At 46.4% G+C, this 18,174-nt stretch overlaps 1 protein-coding gene across 4 annotated transcripts in view; it reads left to right on the forward strand.

Moving 5' to 3' along the window:
- Positions 1-2,413: 2,413 nt before the first annotated feature.
- XPO6 (exportin 6) overlaps positions 2,414-18,174 on the forward strand; it is a 55,197-nt gene continuing 39,436 nt past the window's right edge. For all 4 annotated transcript variants that reach the window (XM_080617761.1, XM_080617763.1, XM_080617762.1 and 1 more), the window contains exon 1: positions 2,414-2,775. In XM_080617761.1, the coding sequence (XP_080473887.1) occupies positions 2,773-2,775 (3 nt within the window). In that variant the 5' untranslated portion in view covers positions 2,414-2,772. The remainder of the gene's footprint in view (positions 2,776-18,174) is intronic.

The following is an 18,174-nucleotide window of genomic DNA, read 5'->3' on the forward strand; positions in this document are numbered from 1 at the left end:
GGAGGACCTCGCCAGGAACTGTGGTGGCCACAGAAGACCCTTGGCCACCACAGCCACCCTGGCTAGAGTGGATGGTCCCAGCACGGGGACACAGGTCTCTGGCATTTTAAAGGCAATAAAATTGCATTTAGGTCCCTCATTCCAGAGGCAGGTGGCAGTTAGACTTTGGTGGAAAGTCGCTCCTTTACAAGGGTAGGAGAAGTAGTGAATACTTGGATGCTCAATGAAATCTTTCAAGCCTGATGAAGTTCAGGTCCCTCTTGTGCCAGGCAGCATGTGAACCCAGGAGAGTTGTCCCTACCTGCGTGAGAAGGACAGCAAGAGCTAAAAAGACCCTAAGTGAGGGTGTTGAGGCGCTGGCACAGGTTGCCCAGAGAAGCTGTGACTGCCCCATCCCTGGCTGTGTTCAAGGCCAGGTTGGATGGGGCTTGGAGCCACCTGATCTAGTGGAAGGCGTCCCTGCACATGGTAGGGGGTTGGAACTGGATGAGTGTTAAGGTCCCTTAACCCAACCAGTCTGGGATTATATGATTCTAAACCAAGGACAACAGCTTGCAAAGTTCAGACCTTGCTGTCAGCCCCAAATCCTGTGCTAAAAGTGTTCCACAGCTTGGGTTTTGGAGGGAAATACGAATAGAGAAAAGCTCCCTGTGAAGTTCCATCATTTTGGCAGGTTTCTCTTCTTTCTTTTGGTCCTTGCATACCAGATGCCTCCTGCTCCAGCCCAGGAGCTGGAGCTGCTCGTCTTTTGGAGAGCCAGAAAGCACAAACCATCCCAAACTCCACAAGGGTGGAAGGAGCGGGTCTCTGTGGCTTCAGAGGCATGGGGTGCACAGCTCAGCAGGAACGTGTCCTGCAGCTGGCTCTTCTCTGTGAGCAACGTGCACCTCGGAGCACATGTCGACAACACTCTGTCAGAATGCGGGGATAAGGAGATTATCCTTTGAATGGTCACCATGGGAACCTGCCCTCTGCCCGCACTGCTGCTGCAGCATCTCCATGTAACCCTCGCTGAGGCAGCATCTCAAGGCAGTTCCAGCCGCTGTCAATGGCACGTAGCTCATCTCAGCCTGGCATTTCGGAGGGGTCAGAGCGGTTGTGGAGGGGCTGGAGGGGGTTTGGAGGTATTGGAAATGTTGGAGAGGTTTTGGAGGGGTTTGGGAAGTGGAGGGGTTTCTGAGGTGGTGGAGAGGTTTCAGAGGTGTCAGAGCGGGTTTAGGCATGTTGGGAGGGAGTTTGGAGGTCTTGGAGAGGGTTTGAGGACATTGGACAGGTTTTGGAGATGTTGGAGAGGTTTTGAAGGTGCTGAGGGGTTTTGGAGGTGTCAGAGGCACTTCGGGGGTGTTGGAAGGGTTTGGAGGTGTTGGCGAGGTAGGTTTTGGAGATGGTGCTGTGCCTGGGGGGTGCACATGGCAATTCACCAGCACATTCCAGTGAAGGGTTGGCATCTCCTGTGCGCCTGCTCGGCTGTGAGCTGCATGTTTCCTTCTTGGAGAGGTTTGTACCAGCCTGCATGGCCCAGGAATGGTGTTCCTACCCAGCAGGAAGGGCTGAGGGGGGTGAGCGGGACAGAGGCTGCAGGGTCAGTGCTCTGCTGTGGAGAAGACATGGGACTGCTCAACCGTAATCTTCTTGTTGAGCCTCGTGATTAATTACCCCCACAAAGGGTTTATTTCCCTCCCTCTTGTTTTGTTTAATCCTCTAATATAAGCACAAGCATTTGCAATGTCTCCGTATGCATACTGTTCCCTCTAAAGCCCGTCAAGCTGCCACTTTCAGCAATCCTTTCTGACTGAAACACCACAAGAGAGGTTGGAAACCACAGGAAGCGGTTTGATCTGTATTGACTTCATTGTTTTGGTGCTCCGGTTTGTCCCAGGCACCAGTTTGATGCTGGATTTCCTTAAATTCACCCACTGCTGTATCTCTGTTAACGTCCTCACCCAATGCCACATCAGGTGTTTGGAAAACCAAGAGCCCATGCTGAGGTAAACCCTCAAGCGTATGTGTTTTGGATCAGGTTTCTATGCCATGTAGCTTCATTATTGTTGCTGACTGCAGGGTTGAGGGAATCCCCTCCAGCTCATTTTAGCTATTTAATTAGCCAGATGGGCACAAAACCAGTGAACACAGTGTCCTTGCGCATGTCTCTGGAGGAGCCGGAGGCAGCGCTTTCGGCCATGCCGGTCGGGCACGGGTCAAGGTCAAGGCTTTAGGCTCAAGTCTAGGCCGCGGCTGCCCCATCGCGTTGCCAGGCAACGTGCCCGGCGAGCTCCGCCCCCTCCCCCCCGCGCGGGCAAAGGGCGCGCGCACACCTTTCCCGACGGGAAGCGTCTATTCCGCATGCGCAACCCCCTCCCCCCCCCCCAGCCCCAGCCTCGAGGCACCTTGCCCGCCTCCAAGATGGCGGTCGGCGGCCCAGGGAGGTGGGGTCCGCATGCGCTCGCCCCACCGCCTCGGTTGTGATTGGCTGCGGGGGCCCGGCGACCACTTCCGGCGGTGGAAGGGGGCGGGGCGGGCGGAGCTGCGTCCCGGTGCGCGGCAGGATGCGCCTGGCGTAGCCGTAGCCGTAGCCGTGCCCTCCGCCTGCCGCCGCGCTTCCGCCGCGCCCGCTCAGCCCCGCGCCGCCCCGCCCCTTCCCAGCGCCCCGGGGCTCCCCGTCCTGCCGGCCGGGGGAGGCCCGGGGGCTGGGAGGTGGCGGCAGTCGCTGGCCATGACATGAGCGGAGCGCGGCGCCGTGCCTAGAGCCGCCCCGCGGAGCCTCCGGCAGCCATGGTAAGTGCGAGGAGAGTGGGGGGGCGGAGAGGATCCGCGGCCTATCTCGGACACGCTTGCTTCCCTGGCCGGGGCCGGGCGGCCCGCGGCCTGCTGCGGGGAGCAGGCTGGGCCGGGGGTGCCGGCCCAGGAGCCCCGCAGGGGATGAGGGGAGGCCTCCTCCCCCCAAGCCGCTATGGTGACACCTTGTAACAGCCATGAAGGCAGAAATTCCTCCTGGGAGCGTCTGGGGGGGGTGTGCAGAATTGTGGTTTTCTCCGGTGCCAGCCGTGGATTTGCCCCGTTTGCCTCCGGTTTAGCCTTTGACAAGCTGCAGCAGTGACCTGAATTCCTTTCTGTGCAGAGCTTTCTGTAACGCTGCTGCAGCAGCAGTGTGCAGTCCTGGAAGGGATACGGAGCTGAGCTGTGACATGCTTTGATTTGCACAATCTTTTTTCTCTTGAGAAGAAGCCAGAGGAGACATCTTTAATTCACTGGCTGCACGCACAGTCAGGCTTGCAGGGCTGGTAGGTGGAAATCTGTCTTCAGAGGGCTGTGATATCACTCACTATCACTGTAGCATGCGCTGGCAGTGATATGCTGAATAACAACTACTGTTCTTATTTTTCCCTTGCTCTACCTGCAGGGAAACTTCTTATCCCTGAATTGATCAGGCTGACAAAGGGAAGCCACACACATGTATTTTGCAGTTGATCAGTAAGTAGAGGTGTGTTCAGCAGCTCATGGAAATCTGCCTCCTGTCCTGTTTCACCCAGAGAGCCCCACTGGGCAAAGGCATTAGTTACTGGTCTACTTTTCCACCACTTCCTGCCTTAAGCCATTTTAGGTGATGTAGGCTCAGGCCTTGCACCTTTTTTCTTCAGGAAGTTGAGATCATTGGTTTGCAGTTGTGAATTTTTTCACCCAGAAGCCAAAATAATCATATCTGTGCACTGTGTGATGTGCTCCTGTGCACTTTTGTTAGTTTATGAAGCCTTGCTCTCTGTAGCCCATTTAAGTTGAATTTCATTAGGCGTTTTGAGAGGTTTTGCTGCTCCGTAGGGTGTCTGCTGGGGTGGGATATGGCCTCCTCAGTAAACACAAGTAGCAGCCTGCTACTGGATCTGTGAGTGTGAGGGATGTACCTGCCTGCTCAGGATGGACTCATGAACTTCTCTGCCACATGTGTCACAGGTCTTTCTGAATTTAGCGTCAACCAAAGGGGGATGATATTGAGGTGGATTCTTTTTAGTGAATACTTCTAGAAGATGTATTCAACTGAATATTCATATTCAAGATGAATAAATAAAACAGTTGAATCCAGGGAATTTGCTAGATCAGTTGTATGTAACGAACTGCAGCTCTGCATGTGGAAAGAAGTTACAGAGTTTTGTGCTTCAGGGTTGCACTGGTAACTGCAGGTAGCAAAAGGACTCCTTAGTTCTTCCCTTACCTCCATACAGATGTGCATGTGCAGCCTCCTGAGTTACTCTTGGCTTTTTTTTTTACCTTGAAAATCCAATTCTTGGTTCAGCTTCCAGCAGAGTACAGGCTTTTATGAAGTAGTCCTTGGGCTATCCTGCAGAAGTTACTGTTGTAACCCACCATGTGAGTACTGTGCAAGATTTTCCTTATGTTCCCATTTCCCTGTAGCTCACAGATGGGCATGTTCTGTTGGTAGTGTACCCTTCTTCCTGGAAACAGTTGGGAAGGTGTGAAGATGAGCTGCTGTAAGGCATACTGGGAACAAATAAAACAGAATTCAGCTCTGCTGTCCAAAAGACAGACTTGTGGAATCAGATTTTATTAGCTGAGGTTGAATTGGGTTGGTAGGGAGCAGAGTAAGCAATGGAAGCAGTAATAAGTTAGAGCTTGGTTAACTGGGAAGGAATGTTGAGGACAAATTGTAAAGTCGGAGCAGCCGGCAAAGACAGGAGTGTACAGTGGCGTACAGTGAGCTCGGAAACTACATGTGTTGTGGAGCAGGTGCTGCTTCTCTGTGCTCAGATGCCATGAGTGGCTCAGAAATCTTAATGCCACCATTAAAAAGCTATTTAGTTTCATAGGAAGCTTGAATCATTCTTTTGCTTTCTGAGGTATTTGTAGAGAGCAGCCCTGCTGTGTGAAGCTTTCTGCTTGTTGTAACTCAGTGTGGTGGTTACCACAGGCTCACAGCACGTCAGACTAATGTGTATCTGCTAAATAGTTCTTGTAGGGCATCCAGGTTGTGGCTTTCTGGGAAAAGGATGTGTCAGTGTCGATGATGTTGTGGTATCTTTTTAGAGGAAATAGTGTTGTAAAATACAGGCTCCTCAAGTGGGTTTCTGTGGAGTCAAGTTAAGCTCTAATCACAGGGTAGCTTAGCTCCAACTTAAGTGCACAGGTAGGACTCTTCAAGCTTTTCTCATCTTTGATAGACCACAAAGTATTAATAGAGTTCCTTAGACAATTTTTATGATCCTTCTAGATTTTAACTAACAGCTTTGAAATAAATATTGTTGTGGAACTAGTCCTTGAATGCATTTGTATTTTGTATCCAGATAAGCTATGAGTTTGTCTCACTGCTCATTCTTTACCTTTTTTCTGCTGCCACTAGCAAAGATGAACCATCTCAGAGCTCAGTTATGATCGCCTAAGAATGCCAGTTACCGCATAACTCCTATGTGAGGTTGGAAGTCAGGGAGTTGCCTCCCAGAGAGTGTATTCTTTACTTATGTGGGGTTTGTATCCTGCCAGCAACTAGAGGAACGACTTAGGAAAGGGGACTTCTTCCAGGAAATGCTGTTGTGTGAGGTTTCAGATTTAAAGATGCCATAAAAAGTCAGCCCTTCAGTCAGAGAAATGCAAACAAGCTCTAGTTGCAAAACAAGTCACACTTCTTTAGGGTTGTCACCAGGCCTTGTAAACGTGTGGCACGGTGGGAAACAGACAATGAAAGTGGCCGCAGCACTTCCAGAGACGCTTCTGTTCCTGTTCTGTGTGAAGCAAATATTACTTGCAGAAATGAAGTAGCCAGTGGGCGTGTGTAGCTTGAATCTTTCTAAGTTTCCCGCAGCAGCATCCTAGCTTTGATTTTATAGCCTGTATCACCTTCTTTTTTTTCTTTTTTTAGCAGTAAGTGCTGTCATTTTCTTATGCTTGAAGCTTCCTTTGGAGACCTGCTGGTGGTTTAAGCCTTCCGTTTTCTAAGGAATAAAGTATGTCTGGATTGCAGCATATCTGGTCAGGTAATGGTGAGCCATAGGTTATTCTGGCACACTTGGCTGCCAGGAAGCTTGCCGCTTAATTACCGAAATAGCTCGTGCTTATTATGTATCTCAGTGTAGCTGAGCTGGTGACTCTGAGGCTGGATCAGGTCTGTGGGCTATGGTTTTTAGGACCACTCCTGGTGTCTCCTATGCTGGGAGGCTGAGGACACTGATGAGGCAAAGGCAGCAGCAGCTTCTTGCTGTTGCAAAAGTCATGTTTTAAATCATGTCTGGGCTGTTGCGCCTGTTCATGGAGTTGGTGAGCTACAGGGGTGTCCTGCCATAACAAGAGGTGGAGGAGATAGTAAAGCTGAGCACGCTGCCTGGGCGGGGCAGGCAGAAAGTGCTCATGCATGGTGAGGTGTCCTCTGCTCAATGAAGAGATTCTTGAGACCAGGAGGGATCTGGAGTGTGTTGTCCCCTGCCAAAGGCATTGCTGGCTGATGTGCAGTACCAAACCCAGACCGCTGTGGTGTGCTGGTCTGAAGTTCTGTCAGCTTCCTGTGTATCCCCTTCAGGTCTATGGCTCAAAAATAAAAGTAAACCCTGTTTAAACCATTCTGACTCACTCGACTGAGAAATGAGAGAATGGGAACTTCAAAGTTCAAGCTGCAGCTCTGACATCTGGCTTCCTTTTTCAGCCTTCAAGTCACGTCATAACTTTTTGTGCCCCTGCTTTATTAAATCAGGAAATGGGAGCTGAGATTTCATGCTGGAGAACTTTCATGTATTTACTACTCTGCAGCAAAGCAAAGTAGGTGCAGAGCACAGCCAGGTACACCCAGCAGTACTGACTGCCTGTGGTGGCCCTGAGTGGAGGCTGAGCCTGCACGTTCCTTTGGGCAGAGTTAAGAGAAGGGGGAATTGGAAGTAAGTTTGGAGCAGGAAAGCTGGTCTCGAGTGTGCCTGTTAAGGCTGCTTCCCCCAGAATGGAAGCTTTTTCTCTGAAGAAAATGCCTAATTTAGCAGCATGGTGATATATAAATACATTAGAAGATCTATAATTATTACAATACATACACGATATTTGAAAGACCTGCATTGTCTCCCATTCGACTAAAAGCTATCAAAGGAAAAATGTTGGGCCTCAACCGTCTAGTAGAATAATGTGTCCTAAAATCTTTCGAAATCCCAGACTGGTTTGTGTTGGAAGGGACCTTAAGGCTCATCCAGTTCCAACCCCCTGCCACAGGCAGGGACACCTTCCACTAGACCAGGTTGCTCCAAGCCCCGTCCAACCTGGCCTTGAACACTGCCAGGGATGGGGCAGCCACAGCTTCTCTGGGCAACCTCTGCCAGCGCCTCAGCACCCTCACAGGGAAGAACTTCTGCCTAAGAGCTCATCTCAATCTCCCCTCTGTCAGGTTAAAGCCATTCCCCCTTGTCCGTCCCTACAGGCCCTTGTCCAAAGCCCCTCTCCAGGTTTCTTCTAGCCCTTTAGGCCCTGGAAGCTGCTCTAAGGTCTCCCCTTAAGGAGCCTTCTCTTCTCCAGGCTGAACAAGCCCAGCTCTCAGCTTGTCTACAGAGCAGAGCTGCTCATTATACTTTATCAGTCAGCAGATATTTCTTGTTAATAACTGTATTTGTGTCACTGTGCTTTGGCCTTCTCTGCATCCCAGATATGAGCATGGCAATCTCTATTTTTGGAGAAAAAAGGTGGTGTTTGCCAGCTTTGTTTTGGCAAAATAAAATTCTTTGAGTGCCATTTAGAGTGGTAAATTGTGTAGTGTGTCCCTCATCTCTCATGAAGGTCTGGTTGTTCCAATAAAAGTGTAAATATTAACAGATTGTAGAGGAATTGGCTTTACCTCTACAGATTATGATGTTCAAGAAGTTGCTTACTCACCCAGACAGCCCTTGGGGTTAATATCTGTGGTCAGAAATGGAGTGGGTCCTAGGGAAGGTCAGGAATGGTGCAGCCTCTCCAGGCCTGGGCTCAGGAGAACCTGAGGTTTATGAAAGGTGTTTCTGTGGTGAAGCAACTTTCCAATCTGACCTTTTGCCCCTCCACATGGTATTTCTTTCTTTATCCACATTTCTGATTTCTATTTACAGTCAGGGTAGGAAGCTTTCATTCCACCTGAATTTTTTCAGGCTCTTCTAGCAACATCCCAAATTCCTAATATTCCTCGCTAATCTTCCCTGATCCCTCTCCTATGGGGATCCTGCACAGAATATTTATTTTACCATTTCTGTGCACCATGCTCCATATTATCTTTTATTTGTTTCAACATCTTGGAGTTTGCGGCTGGATTTGCAAGTCTGTGTGTACTTTTAGCAGTGCAACTTCTTCTTTTATTCCAGCTTCAACTGCAGCATGAATCTCTTTCCAAGAGGGATTGTGATGATTCCTTTTTGCCCCCTCTTTAGAGAAAGGAGCTACTCATCTGTTTTGTGTATTGGCTTGGCAGGATGCCAAAGTCAGCATTGAATTTATGGGATGCAGCCTTCTAGAGCAAAGAGTGAGGGTTTTTTTTCTTATGAGCAATAATTTTGTTTGAAAAATCTCTTCTGGGTTGATTCCCTCCTGCTTCGGTGGGTAAACCCAGAACAGATTTCTTCTGCACTGTCCCTTCTACTTGTCCCTTTCTTTGGGGTTGAGGACAGTTTCTTCTGCTGAAGTTTATCTCTGTGGTTGTTTTCCTGGAGTGGTCGCTGGTGTTGAAGAGCAAACACTGTGTTTAAGATCAAGGTCTGGAAGCGATGCAGTGAAGACAGCTGCTCTGTATCACAGAATCCCAGACTGGTTTGTGTTAGGAGGAACCTTAAAGTTTGTCTAGTTCCAACCTCCTGCCATGGTCAGGGACACCTTCCACTAGACCATGTTTGTCTGTAGTGGTTAAGGTTGTTTTTCCCTGTACCATTGCCCTGTTCCTTTGCTTATCAGGGGTAAGATTAAATTTTCTATAATTCCTTGACTTTCTTTTTTAAAATGTGAAGGGAAAGATGGGGACAATGTGTTCATGGCCTATCATTTCTGACATGCAAGCATGAGGTAGGTGCTCAGGAGCAAGGCTGTTCCTGCTCCCATCCATGGCTGAGGGTGCACCAGCCTATCTGATCCCGCCAGCAACTCTGGAGACCCGGAGAAGCAGTTTTTGTGATGGAGGGAAAGCAAAGGAGGAAGCTGATGTGCAACAGCTGGCAACAAAGTTTCAGCTGCTTTTTCTTATTTCCTTCTGGTGCTTGATGAAGTGGAGTGGATCGTGGTTACCAAAGTCTGTTTATGTGTTGGCCTGTCTGAGAACCCTGCAACCTTCCCTGCAGGCTGCGTGCAGTGCTTGCCCCAAAGCTGCAGGAGATGCAAGGGTGAGAAGCAGGCTGTTGCTGTGAAATAGCCCAAAGTGCAGAACCTTTGCAGATATCAGCATCTTATTTTGTCTTTAAGTGGACTAAACGTTCTTCCTGCATGTGCTGTCCTTTGGAAGCATTTAAGATTAAAAAAAGAAGGTCTTGCAGGGTTATTCCCCTGGTGTTCTCCATGATGGCTTCATTATACACTCTTAAATGCCCAACACAGGCTTTGATGTTCTTGGCAGGAATTTAACTTGCAATATCAGTCTTTCGTCTTCTCTTTAATAGGGAGTGAGTGTCTTATAAAATATCATGGTTTTGTGTAGTGGAATCATACCTCCTTGGAAATCACATCTGGCTTGTGCAATATATTGGGTAAGGTATAATCCTTCTCCTAAGCTTGCCATAAACCTTGCACTGATGGCCCTTTGTAGTCTGCATTGGGAGAGTTTTTCCCAAGGTAATGGGCTAAATCATCATAATCCATCATCATCATCGAATCCTGCCAGGCAGAAGTAGATGTGGGAGAACTACCTGGAAAATGGGGAGCTGGGATGTGTCAGTGCCATTAAATCTCAAGAAGGATTTGCCTTGCTGGAGCTGCGTCCGAATGCAAGTGCCACTTTAAGAAATAGGCTGAATAATTGTTTTCTTCTTACATTCACTTTCTTTTTTGCTTGTCCTTATGCTTTCCATTTCCAGCTCTGCACAGGTGCATACTTTCAGAGGCTTCTTCAGTTAGGACTGCAGACAACTGTGATTTAAGAGTGTCTCTGAATTGCCTGTAGGTTGAGATAAATAAGCGCTTATTTGCAGCTTTGCAGACAATGAAGTACTTGAGAAGTGTTTTTTAAAAGTCCATTAATGCATCTTGGCCAGCTCTTGCTGGTGTACAGACATGCCAGGTTTAGACTCCTGTCACACATCTTTTCTAATCTCTTCTCTGGTCAAAGGAGCTGCCACATTTGAACAAGAGGTGAGGAACAAGCTTTTCAGCATTTTGTAGTGTCAAATATCCATCTGTAAGAGCAAGAATAGAGTTCTTTGGTTAAAACTGGAAGACAAGTGTGGTTTTTAAAACTGATTTCAACTTTGCAGTGTTTGTAAGTTCATTTTATGTGCTGCTGCTCAGCTGTTGATTGTTCTGGAGCATGAATAAGAAGATGCAAGTTTTTTTCTTAACTCCTTTTTTTTACTTTTTATAAATATTTTTATAAGGATTTTTTTTATTCCCTCAACAAATACTTTTCCTTCTCCCACACCCCAAACACACCTGTGTCCAAAATAGTATGGCCTTGGGTTCTTGTTCTTGCCTTCCTTTGTAAAACTTGGGTTATTTCACCTGAAAGGGAAGGGTTATCTCAAAATGAGTTAAGTTGGACCAGCCCTGTGGTTTGTGCAAGCTAAATTTGCTTATGCAGAGAAAAGGGGAGTGATTTGTACCCTGTGATCAGGGTCCTGGAGCTCCTGCAAGAGCATTTACCTTACGAGAAAGGACAGGATCTCCCTCTATAGTGTTGGCGGCTCATTTGAAGTCTGGCACATCCCAGGGAACCCAGCCAAGGGAGCACATGAGGTGAAAGGAAGGGCTCAAACACTGCGATTGCAAAACTGTTCCCTTGAGACGTGCCAGTTTCTGGACTTCACTGGGAGATTTTGAGTTAATTCTGTACGCTGGGAGAGAACCAGAGTCACCTTGCAGTGTTTAGCAAGTGGGAAGTGGCCCTTGGCAGATGCTTGACCTTGTGTGGTGTCCATCTTAAGAGCTTACTTTGACCTTATGGATTGTTTTTTCTGATAACACCCCAGCTGAAAATTTATCAGAGGTGGCTTAAAAAGTGGTGGACAGCAGTAGAGAACTGTCCAAGCTGAGTGTCTACTGAGGAGGCTCTAATGACTGTAGTTAGATTGTCAAATTTAAGCCTTAAGTCCAAAAAGCGATTCTAGTGCTGCCTGGGGACCCTTTGCTATGGTGATCCAGAGTTGTACGATGCAGAGTAGTCTGCTTTGGGCACTTCTGCACTCCTCATCTGTGTATCATTGTTTTAGCAACTAGTTGTTTGGGGAAATAATGTGTTACCAAGTCTTTTCCAGCAGCCAGACCACAGTAAATCAATTGGTGAGTCGTCGGCATGTGGGCAGCCCACCTTCCTCTTGGGGTCCTCCTCAGCAAGCACATGGCTTGGAATGATGCTGCACCTAAATCTTACTTAGCCCAGGCCACCTTGCTGTGATGATTTTTATCCCTTCGGTGGGTTTCTAAGAGAATTTCTAGGCTTTGAGTTTTAATGCTCTGTGCTTGCTGTGTTCCTGTTGTAAACAGGAAAGTGAATGTGAACTGCTCAGTGGAGGATGTGCTGGCTACTGTGCTTGATTATGTTGATTATGAGTTATTGGTTTAGAAAGAATCAGACTCAGACACTTGAGCCTGTTAGTCAAAGTTCAGCCTTAAAACCTGAAGGCTGGTTAACTGAACCTGCCTGTACAAGGAGATTTAAGAAATACGATCCCTAAGGTATTCAAAAAGGTGCCTGATTACTTGTGTAGCGGGCAGTGTTTACAGGTAAGATGATATCCCTGTCGTGTTTGAGAAATCACATTATCACTCCTGCCTCTCCACAGCCTGTCCTGTGCAGTAGTGTTCAGCCTGTGGTGATTTTTAGTCCTTAACTGATGTTTAAATAAAATAAATCAACTTCTGAAGCACAGTTTGGGGTTTCTAAAGTGATGAGTTGTGCAGGCAGAAGGGCCTTGAGCAGCTGGACATTGGCTTCATCACAGCAGAGAGATGGACAGTGGCGTGGTGCCTTTATTCCTCTACTGGTTGCCTTGAGGTGGAACAGTAATACATGACTTTTATGGTAGATTTTTTTGCTTAAATTATGGTGAAACAGAAATGAGTTTGTAAAATCTAGGTCTCATTAGCGAGCTGTACAAGTTGTGGCCCTTGAAATGAGTGAACCAAGTAAGTGGGATGTATTGTGCAGCCAGAATATCTCTTGAAGTAGCACCAGGCACCTGAGCTGTTCTCAAAGCACAGAATAAAGCTAAGTCTACTTTTGGTTCATTAAAACCACAGAAACATCTCTGAAATGCAACAAGGAAGCTGAGAATAAAGCCAGAGCCGTGTCTTGATACCATCAGCAGTGTGCTGCTTGGGAGCACATATGTGGCAGTCTCTGCAGGCTGTCTCCTAATTTAAGACCTCTTAAAGTGTGATTTGTACTGATAAGGAGACCACAGACTTCAGAAATCCTGAGTTGGAAATGATTAAATGTCATGAGTAATTGTGCCTTTAAGGAGCTGCACAGCTCTGCCTCTCGGTATGTGCGTTCATCCTTTCTAGAGGATGTGTTGGGTGTCGTACAACTTCTTTCTAGAACACTATAATTCTGCTTTTGTTGCTAAAAATACTGCACTTGGTTCATGAACTTCACTGCATCAAGTGACTCGGGACTCCTCCAGGGGTTCACCAAAGTGGTGGTAATGTCTGCTTTGCTGATGGCTGCAGAAGGAAGACTTCTGTGGCCCACACAGGCAAGTTTGAAATAACACAGTCTTTCTGAGAGTGTAATGACTAATTTAGATGTTCATTATCATGTTATGTTTGGGCTTGGGCAGGGAGAGGCTCTGAAAGACACCCTGGTAATTCTTAAATGAGTAAATTACTACTTTACTACATACACGTTAGGTATGTATATTACTAAGCTAGTCTTGACCAAGTTTACCAAAAAAATATCTACAACAATAAAAGTAATAATAGAAGGAAGCAAATTCAGCTGAAGTGTAGTGGTTTGTATTTGTACATGTTTAACTGTGCTATGAAGTAACTGCAGAAAGCTGGAAGCAGAAGGCTCTCAGGTGGAAGAGGATGGGACAGTGTAATTCAGCAAAAGTAGGATGATGAGTTACTTTATACTAGCAGCTGCCGTTGTGGTGTGTGTGTGATTCTTCTTTTTTCTTAACCCTATGCACAGGCTTGGTGGCCTTACAACAGTTCCTGCTGGGAACACTTCAAACAGCTGGGTTTCATATTGTGTGCTCTCCTGCAGTCCCTCCTCTCCTGGAAGAGTTGCCCATTAAGGAGCACAAGTTGGTGGATGTAGCTGGTACACAGAGTAGGAGGTTTTGTGGGATGGTAGGTGTTATATATGGTGTGAGAAGTGCTTCATCGGTACAGGTGCTGAAGGGAGGGATGGAACAAGAGTGGGCATCTGAATTGGAAAACATAATGGCATGCCTAACAGAAAGATCCGGTCCTCTTTATCTGAAGAATAGAGATGATGAAGGAGGCTTAGATTTTCCACTGAATGAGGTGGTTTTAGGGTTCAGCATGTGTCGTGCAAAAGCCATTCTTCCACTTCAGAGGAAAGTATTCCAGTGCTGCCTGAGGGGTAAAGTCACCTTTGTAACATTGCAGCTGCAATTAACATCTTACTAAAAAGAGCTTTGTAGTGGGATTACCTTAATTTTGTCTTGAAGTGATACCCATTTCCAAACACATTAGAGAAGTACTCAACAGACATAACCCTCATCTTGCAGTTGTCATCAGCCTGAGTTGCCCTATTTAGAGTGTTGCTTGCATGACTGATGCTCTACTGAGCTGTTAATAGCAAACTTTAAAGTTAACAGCTTGTGTTTTTATGGCAAAGCATTAGGGAAGAGCTTTCCTTCATAAAAATCACTTTAGACAATGTAAAATGAAGTAAAAGGATAGGAAGTGATCTCCTAAATGAAAGCACTTCTGGAGCAAATTGAAATAGCATTATAAAGCATTTTCATATCTTCCAGAATGATCAGGTACTTTTTTAAGGAGTGGGGTTGTCTTTGGTTATCTGCAAACTGTGTGTTGTGTCTTCTATTAAATTCAGTATACAATGTCTAAATTGCAATCCAAAAATCATTCTGCTGTCATTCACCAGAATTGGATGAGTAACTCCTACCCAAACACTGTAGTTCTAATCTACAGGCTGAACTGAACTTGGGATAGAGTCCTGGTTTAAGCATCAAGGCACAAAGGTTTTGCTTCTCTAGAGCATCAATGAGGTGCAGTGAACTGGAGTTTGAACACCCTACAATGCTGTAAGTTGGCAGCTATTAATATTTTTTCCTTAAACAACCCAAATCGGTTAATGGCTTGTACATCTTAAAATGTATTTGAACACTAGCCCTGAAATCAGCCATTACATCCAGGGTTTGTAGATCTTTGTTTTGGTGGATGGAGAATGTCTTTGTGCAAGTTCTTGGTAGCATATCTCGTAACTTCTGTCAAAATAGGAGTCTGTAGTCTCAGCTGTGAATCTGTCATTTTTCTGGTTGTATGAGGAGGGAACTAAAGGTTGGAGTCCATAGATAAATGGTGTGAGTAAGCAGCTACACCCCTCTGGTTTGATAACTATTAATGAAACACCTTTGGCAAACTTAATGAAGCAGAAATGGGGAGGTAGGGATGTAAATTGCCAGGGGCTGTCTCCCGCCCCGATCCATATCAAGTCTTGTTCAGATCACACAGGGTAATTCAGGAAGAGCAGACTTGGGGCAGACTTGATACTTCTCCAGTCCCTGTGACATGGACCCAGTGCAGCACAGCAGCAGCTAACAGCACCTGTTCTGGGGAGAATCAGCTGGGATACATCTCACCAAGATGGTATCTTGGAAACAATTTTGAAGCTATAGTATGAATGCCCTAATGGAACACAGGAATCTGTAGCTGTTGGTGCATTTAGACCCGCTTGCTTACTTTCATGTGTCAGTAACCTGTGGCTGAGGGCATTATCTTTGGCTGGGGGATTTGCTGAATCTAACAGCTAAGATGATCTCTGCAGCAGCCCGCAGGTCAGAGATCAGCCAAAGAGTTCAGGCAATTGGAAGCCCTGAGAGTGAGCTTGAGAGGAATCGGATTTTACAACTGGTAAAAGTGAATGGAGAGTATTTCAATTTTAATAGTAGAATATTTAGGGATGCCTCATGAAGGTGAATCAAGCTGCCAGCCCTGACCCAGAAAGTCTGTAGTAAATTCTGCTAATGATGGTCCAGACTTCATGACTTTCCCTGAAAACCTTTAAAAATGAAACTCCAACCCTGTTGCAGATGGATATGCACTTCACTTGTAAGAGAGAAGTAGGAGTATGTTTATTGACATAAAGCAGTGATTTAACAAAGCTGATAGGAAATGTGACAGTGGATTAACGTGATTCAGTGGTGAGGTACACGTGATTATTATTACATAGAGAACAGGGTCAGATAAAGCTGTCAGGAGACCCTCCTGTTGAGTCATGAGTACCAGAAAGGACCCCCTTGTGTTCTAAACTCCTTTTCAGAGAGGAGTCAGTGTGCAGCTGGATCCAGATGTAGTTCCACACTTGGTCAGTAGTTTATATCTAAAGAATTATATGTGCACAGTCAGTCCTTTATATGCCTTAGCTAAGATTTCAAAGTTTAGCATGCTATTAGTCACTTAAAAAGGACCTGTGGCAAGTAATCTCTTGGCCTCAAGGAGTAACCTTGAGAGGTGTCCCTGCTCAAGGGGAGATCCTGGCATGCAGCCTGCTGCTGTGCAGGAGAGCTTCACAGGACCTGGGCTGTCCAGTAGTTATGGAGTGAGATGATTGACTTACATTTACAGTGTTTCAGTTGGCCCACGCTTAACTGGCCCTCAGCTGTTGGGCAAGATTTAAGGCCCCGAGCTATTGTGTTGGTATCTGTCTCCCCAAAGTCCAGCGTAACCCTGATGAAGCCATGATGACCACCTGGCTATTGCTTAAGCTGGAAGGGGGCCTTGGACAGAAGCTGAGCTGAGCAGTGCTGGTTCTGACTACGCGTGGGGTTTGATCTTGTCCTGATGTTGCAGGACTGAAGCTGTCCTTAATGTGTCTGCAGTGCTGCTCAGTATCATGATTGGCGTTTCTCTTTGCAGACTCCAGTGATACTTTCCTGTTCTTTTCTTCAATGCAGAGTAAGCACCAAGCCCGTAAGGAAAGCGAACTGCATATTGGTTACATGTAGCCAGGTACATTGCAGGTGCTACAAACAGCTGTTCTTTCATTACAGCCTCACTAGATAATCTCCTTTCTGGGGTGTCTGAATATAGGGACAGTAAATTTCCTCTGCAGCTCTCCAACAGCGCGTCTCCTCTTTATCTTGGTGACCTAGTTGTCAGAGCCTGTGCTTGAAAGGTGGGCGATTATCACATTCCTGGTTAGCTTGAGGAATACCCAAAGGCACAAGCAAGTGCAGAATGCTTCTTTTTACCTTTTCAAGCCCTACCAATAGGTAAAAGGGGGTGGCCATCGCATAGCACCTGTGGTTGGACGTCGGAGACTCTTGTTTGCAGAGGCCATCCTGGGCTGGATTTTCATTGCTTCAGACAATCTGTGCTACTCCACCTTCCTCTGAACAAGCCTCCAGAACAGCCAGGAGAAGTCAAATAGGGGAAAACAATCTCAGAGGCCACGCTGTTTCTTTCTGCCCATGTTGGCCTTGGATTCTGGCCAACCTGGACTTTATACATAAAATGCTTGTATTGTGCTCTGTTTTGTATTTTGCTTTTGCACATTGAGCATTATGATGGTGGTGGTTTTACTATAGAAGATTAAGCATACTCCTAGGAGTAGACTCACTCATCTTCAAAATCTCAGTGCTGAGACAATTTGAAGTCCATAGAGGACATGTCAGATATTCAAGATTTATGAGAACTCTGCAATTTATTTCCAAAAGTAGGAAATAAATCTTGAATCTTGGAAAAAAAAATTACTTAACTACTCTTCCAAAAGAAGGGTTGAATTAACTATGTGAAAAGGCTTAGCTCTGCCATTTCTGTGTGCAGAGCTAATGCTTCGCTGTGAATTGAGGTGGTCTTGATCTTAGCCAGTGGAGGGGTGATGTGGGAGGGCTGTGCTCCTTACACAGGAATTTGCATCAAATTGACCTGCACAACTTTTGGAAACTCCTTGTTGGGAGTTTGGCATCAGAAACTATTGGTGAGACTCAGTGTTGAGCAGCAGAGAAGTAAACTTGGAGGGATTTAGGAAAATGTGGATGTGTATGTCTGGATCTAGTGGGGAGGAACTTGCAGCAGTGCATGATATCCTAGAAATAAATGCACAGAAATGGCAGTGTGGCTGTATCCTAATGTCATTAAGGACTCTACTTAGTCAAATACATGTTGCTGTTATATGGGAAATGGTGACTGGCAGGAGAGGGACACTGTTGGGTGGCTGAAGGGCTGGCTTCAAGGGAGGCTTATAGTGTGAGGGACTGTTTGCAGAGGCCATGGATAACTGGATTGAAGAGGCAATAATGGGTGTTTGATCTTGCTTAAGCTGGCAAAGTGGCTTTGATTTGATTGTAGGTTATTTTAAGCCAATTTCCCACTAACAATGTTTCTTGCTAAAACAGTCTCTGCTTTCTAGAGCAGGTCTTTGAAAAAAAATAAAGGAAAAGTGGGGGAAGGAAGAGGAAAGGTAGGATGAAATTCAGTGTTCCTTTGTAATTGGAAATGCGTGGTGTCCTACAGAGCATCCCTTTGCAGCTGTTGGGAGAGCAGAGCTGAATTTTGCTTTCCACACTGTTATGTCGAGCTGGTGGCTCTCCGGGGCAGAGGTTAATCCAGGTGTTTGAGGAGGGTCTCCTGCTGCTTGACCCCACAGTGGTCCTTGGGGAAGCTGCTGTATGTGGAAATGGGACCTCACAGAAGCCCATCGTGTTTCTGCAAGTTGTCCCTTGCTCATCTCTTTGTAGAAGGCTTCCAGGCATTGAGGCTGTTTCTGTTCTTATTTCCTTTTGAGGCAGAAATTTCAGTTTTCTTTAATGGTTTGTTTTGCTTCTGTGTAGATGAAGGTCGGGGCTTGAATCTTGATGCATTTATTATTGATAGTGT

Source organism: Psittacula echo (assembly GCF_963264785.1).
Source record: "Psittacula echo genome assembly, chromosome: 5".
NCBI classification, from domain to species: Eukaryota; Metazoa; Chordata; class Aves; order Psittaciformes; family Psittacidae; genus Psittacula; species Psittacula echo.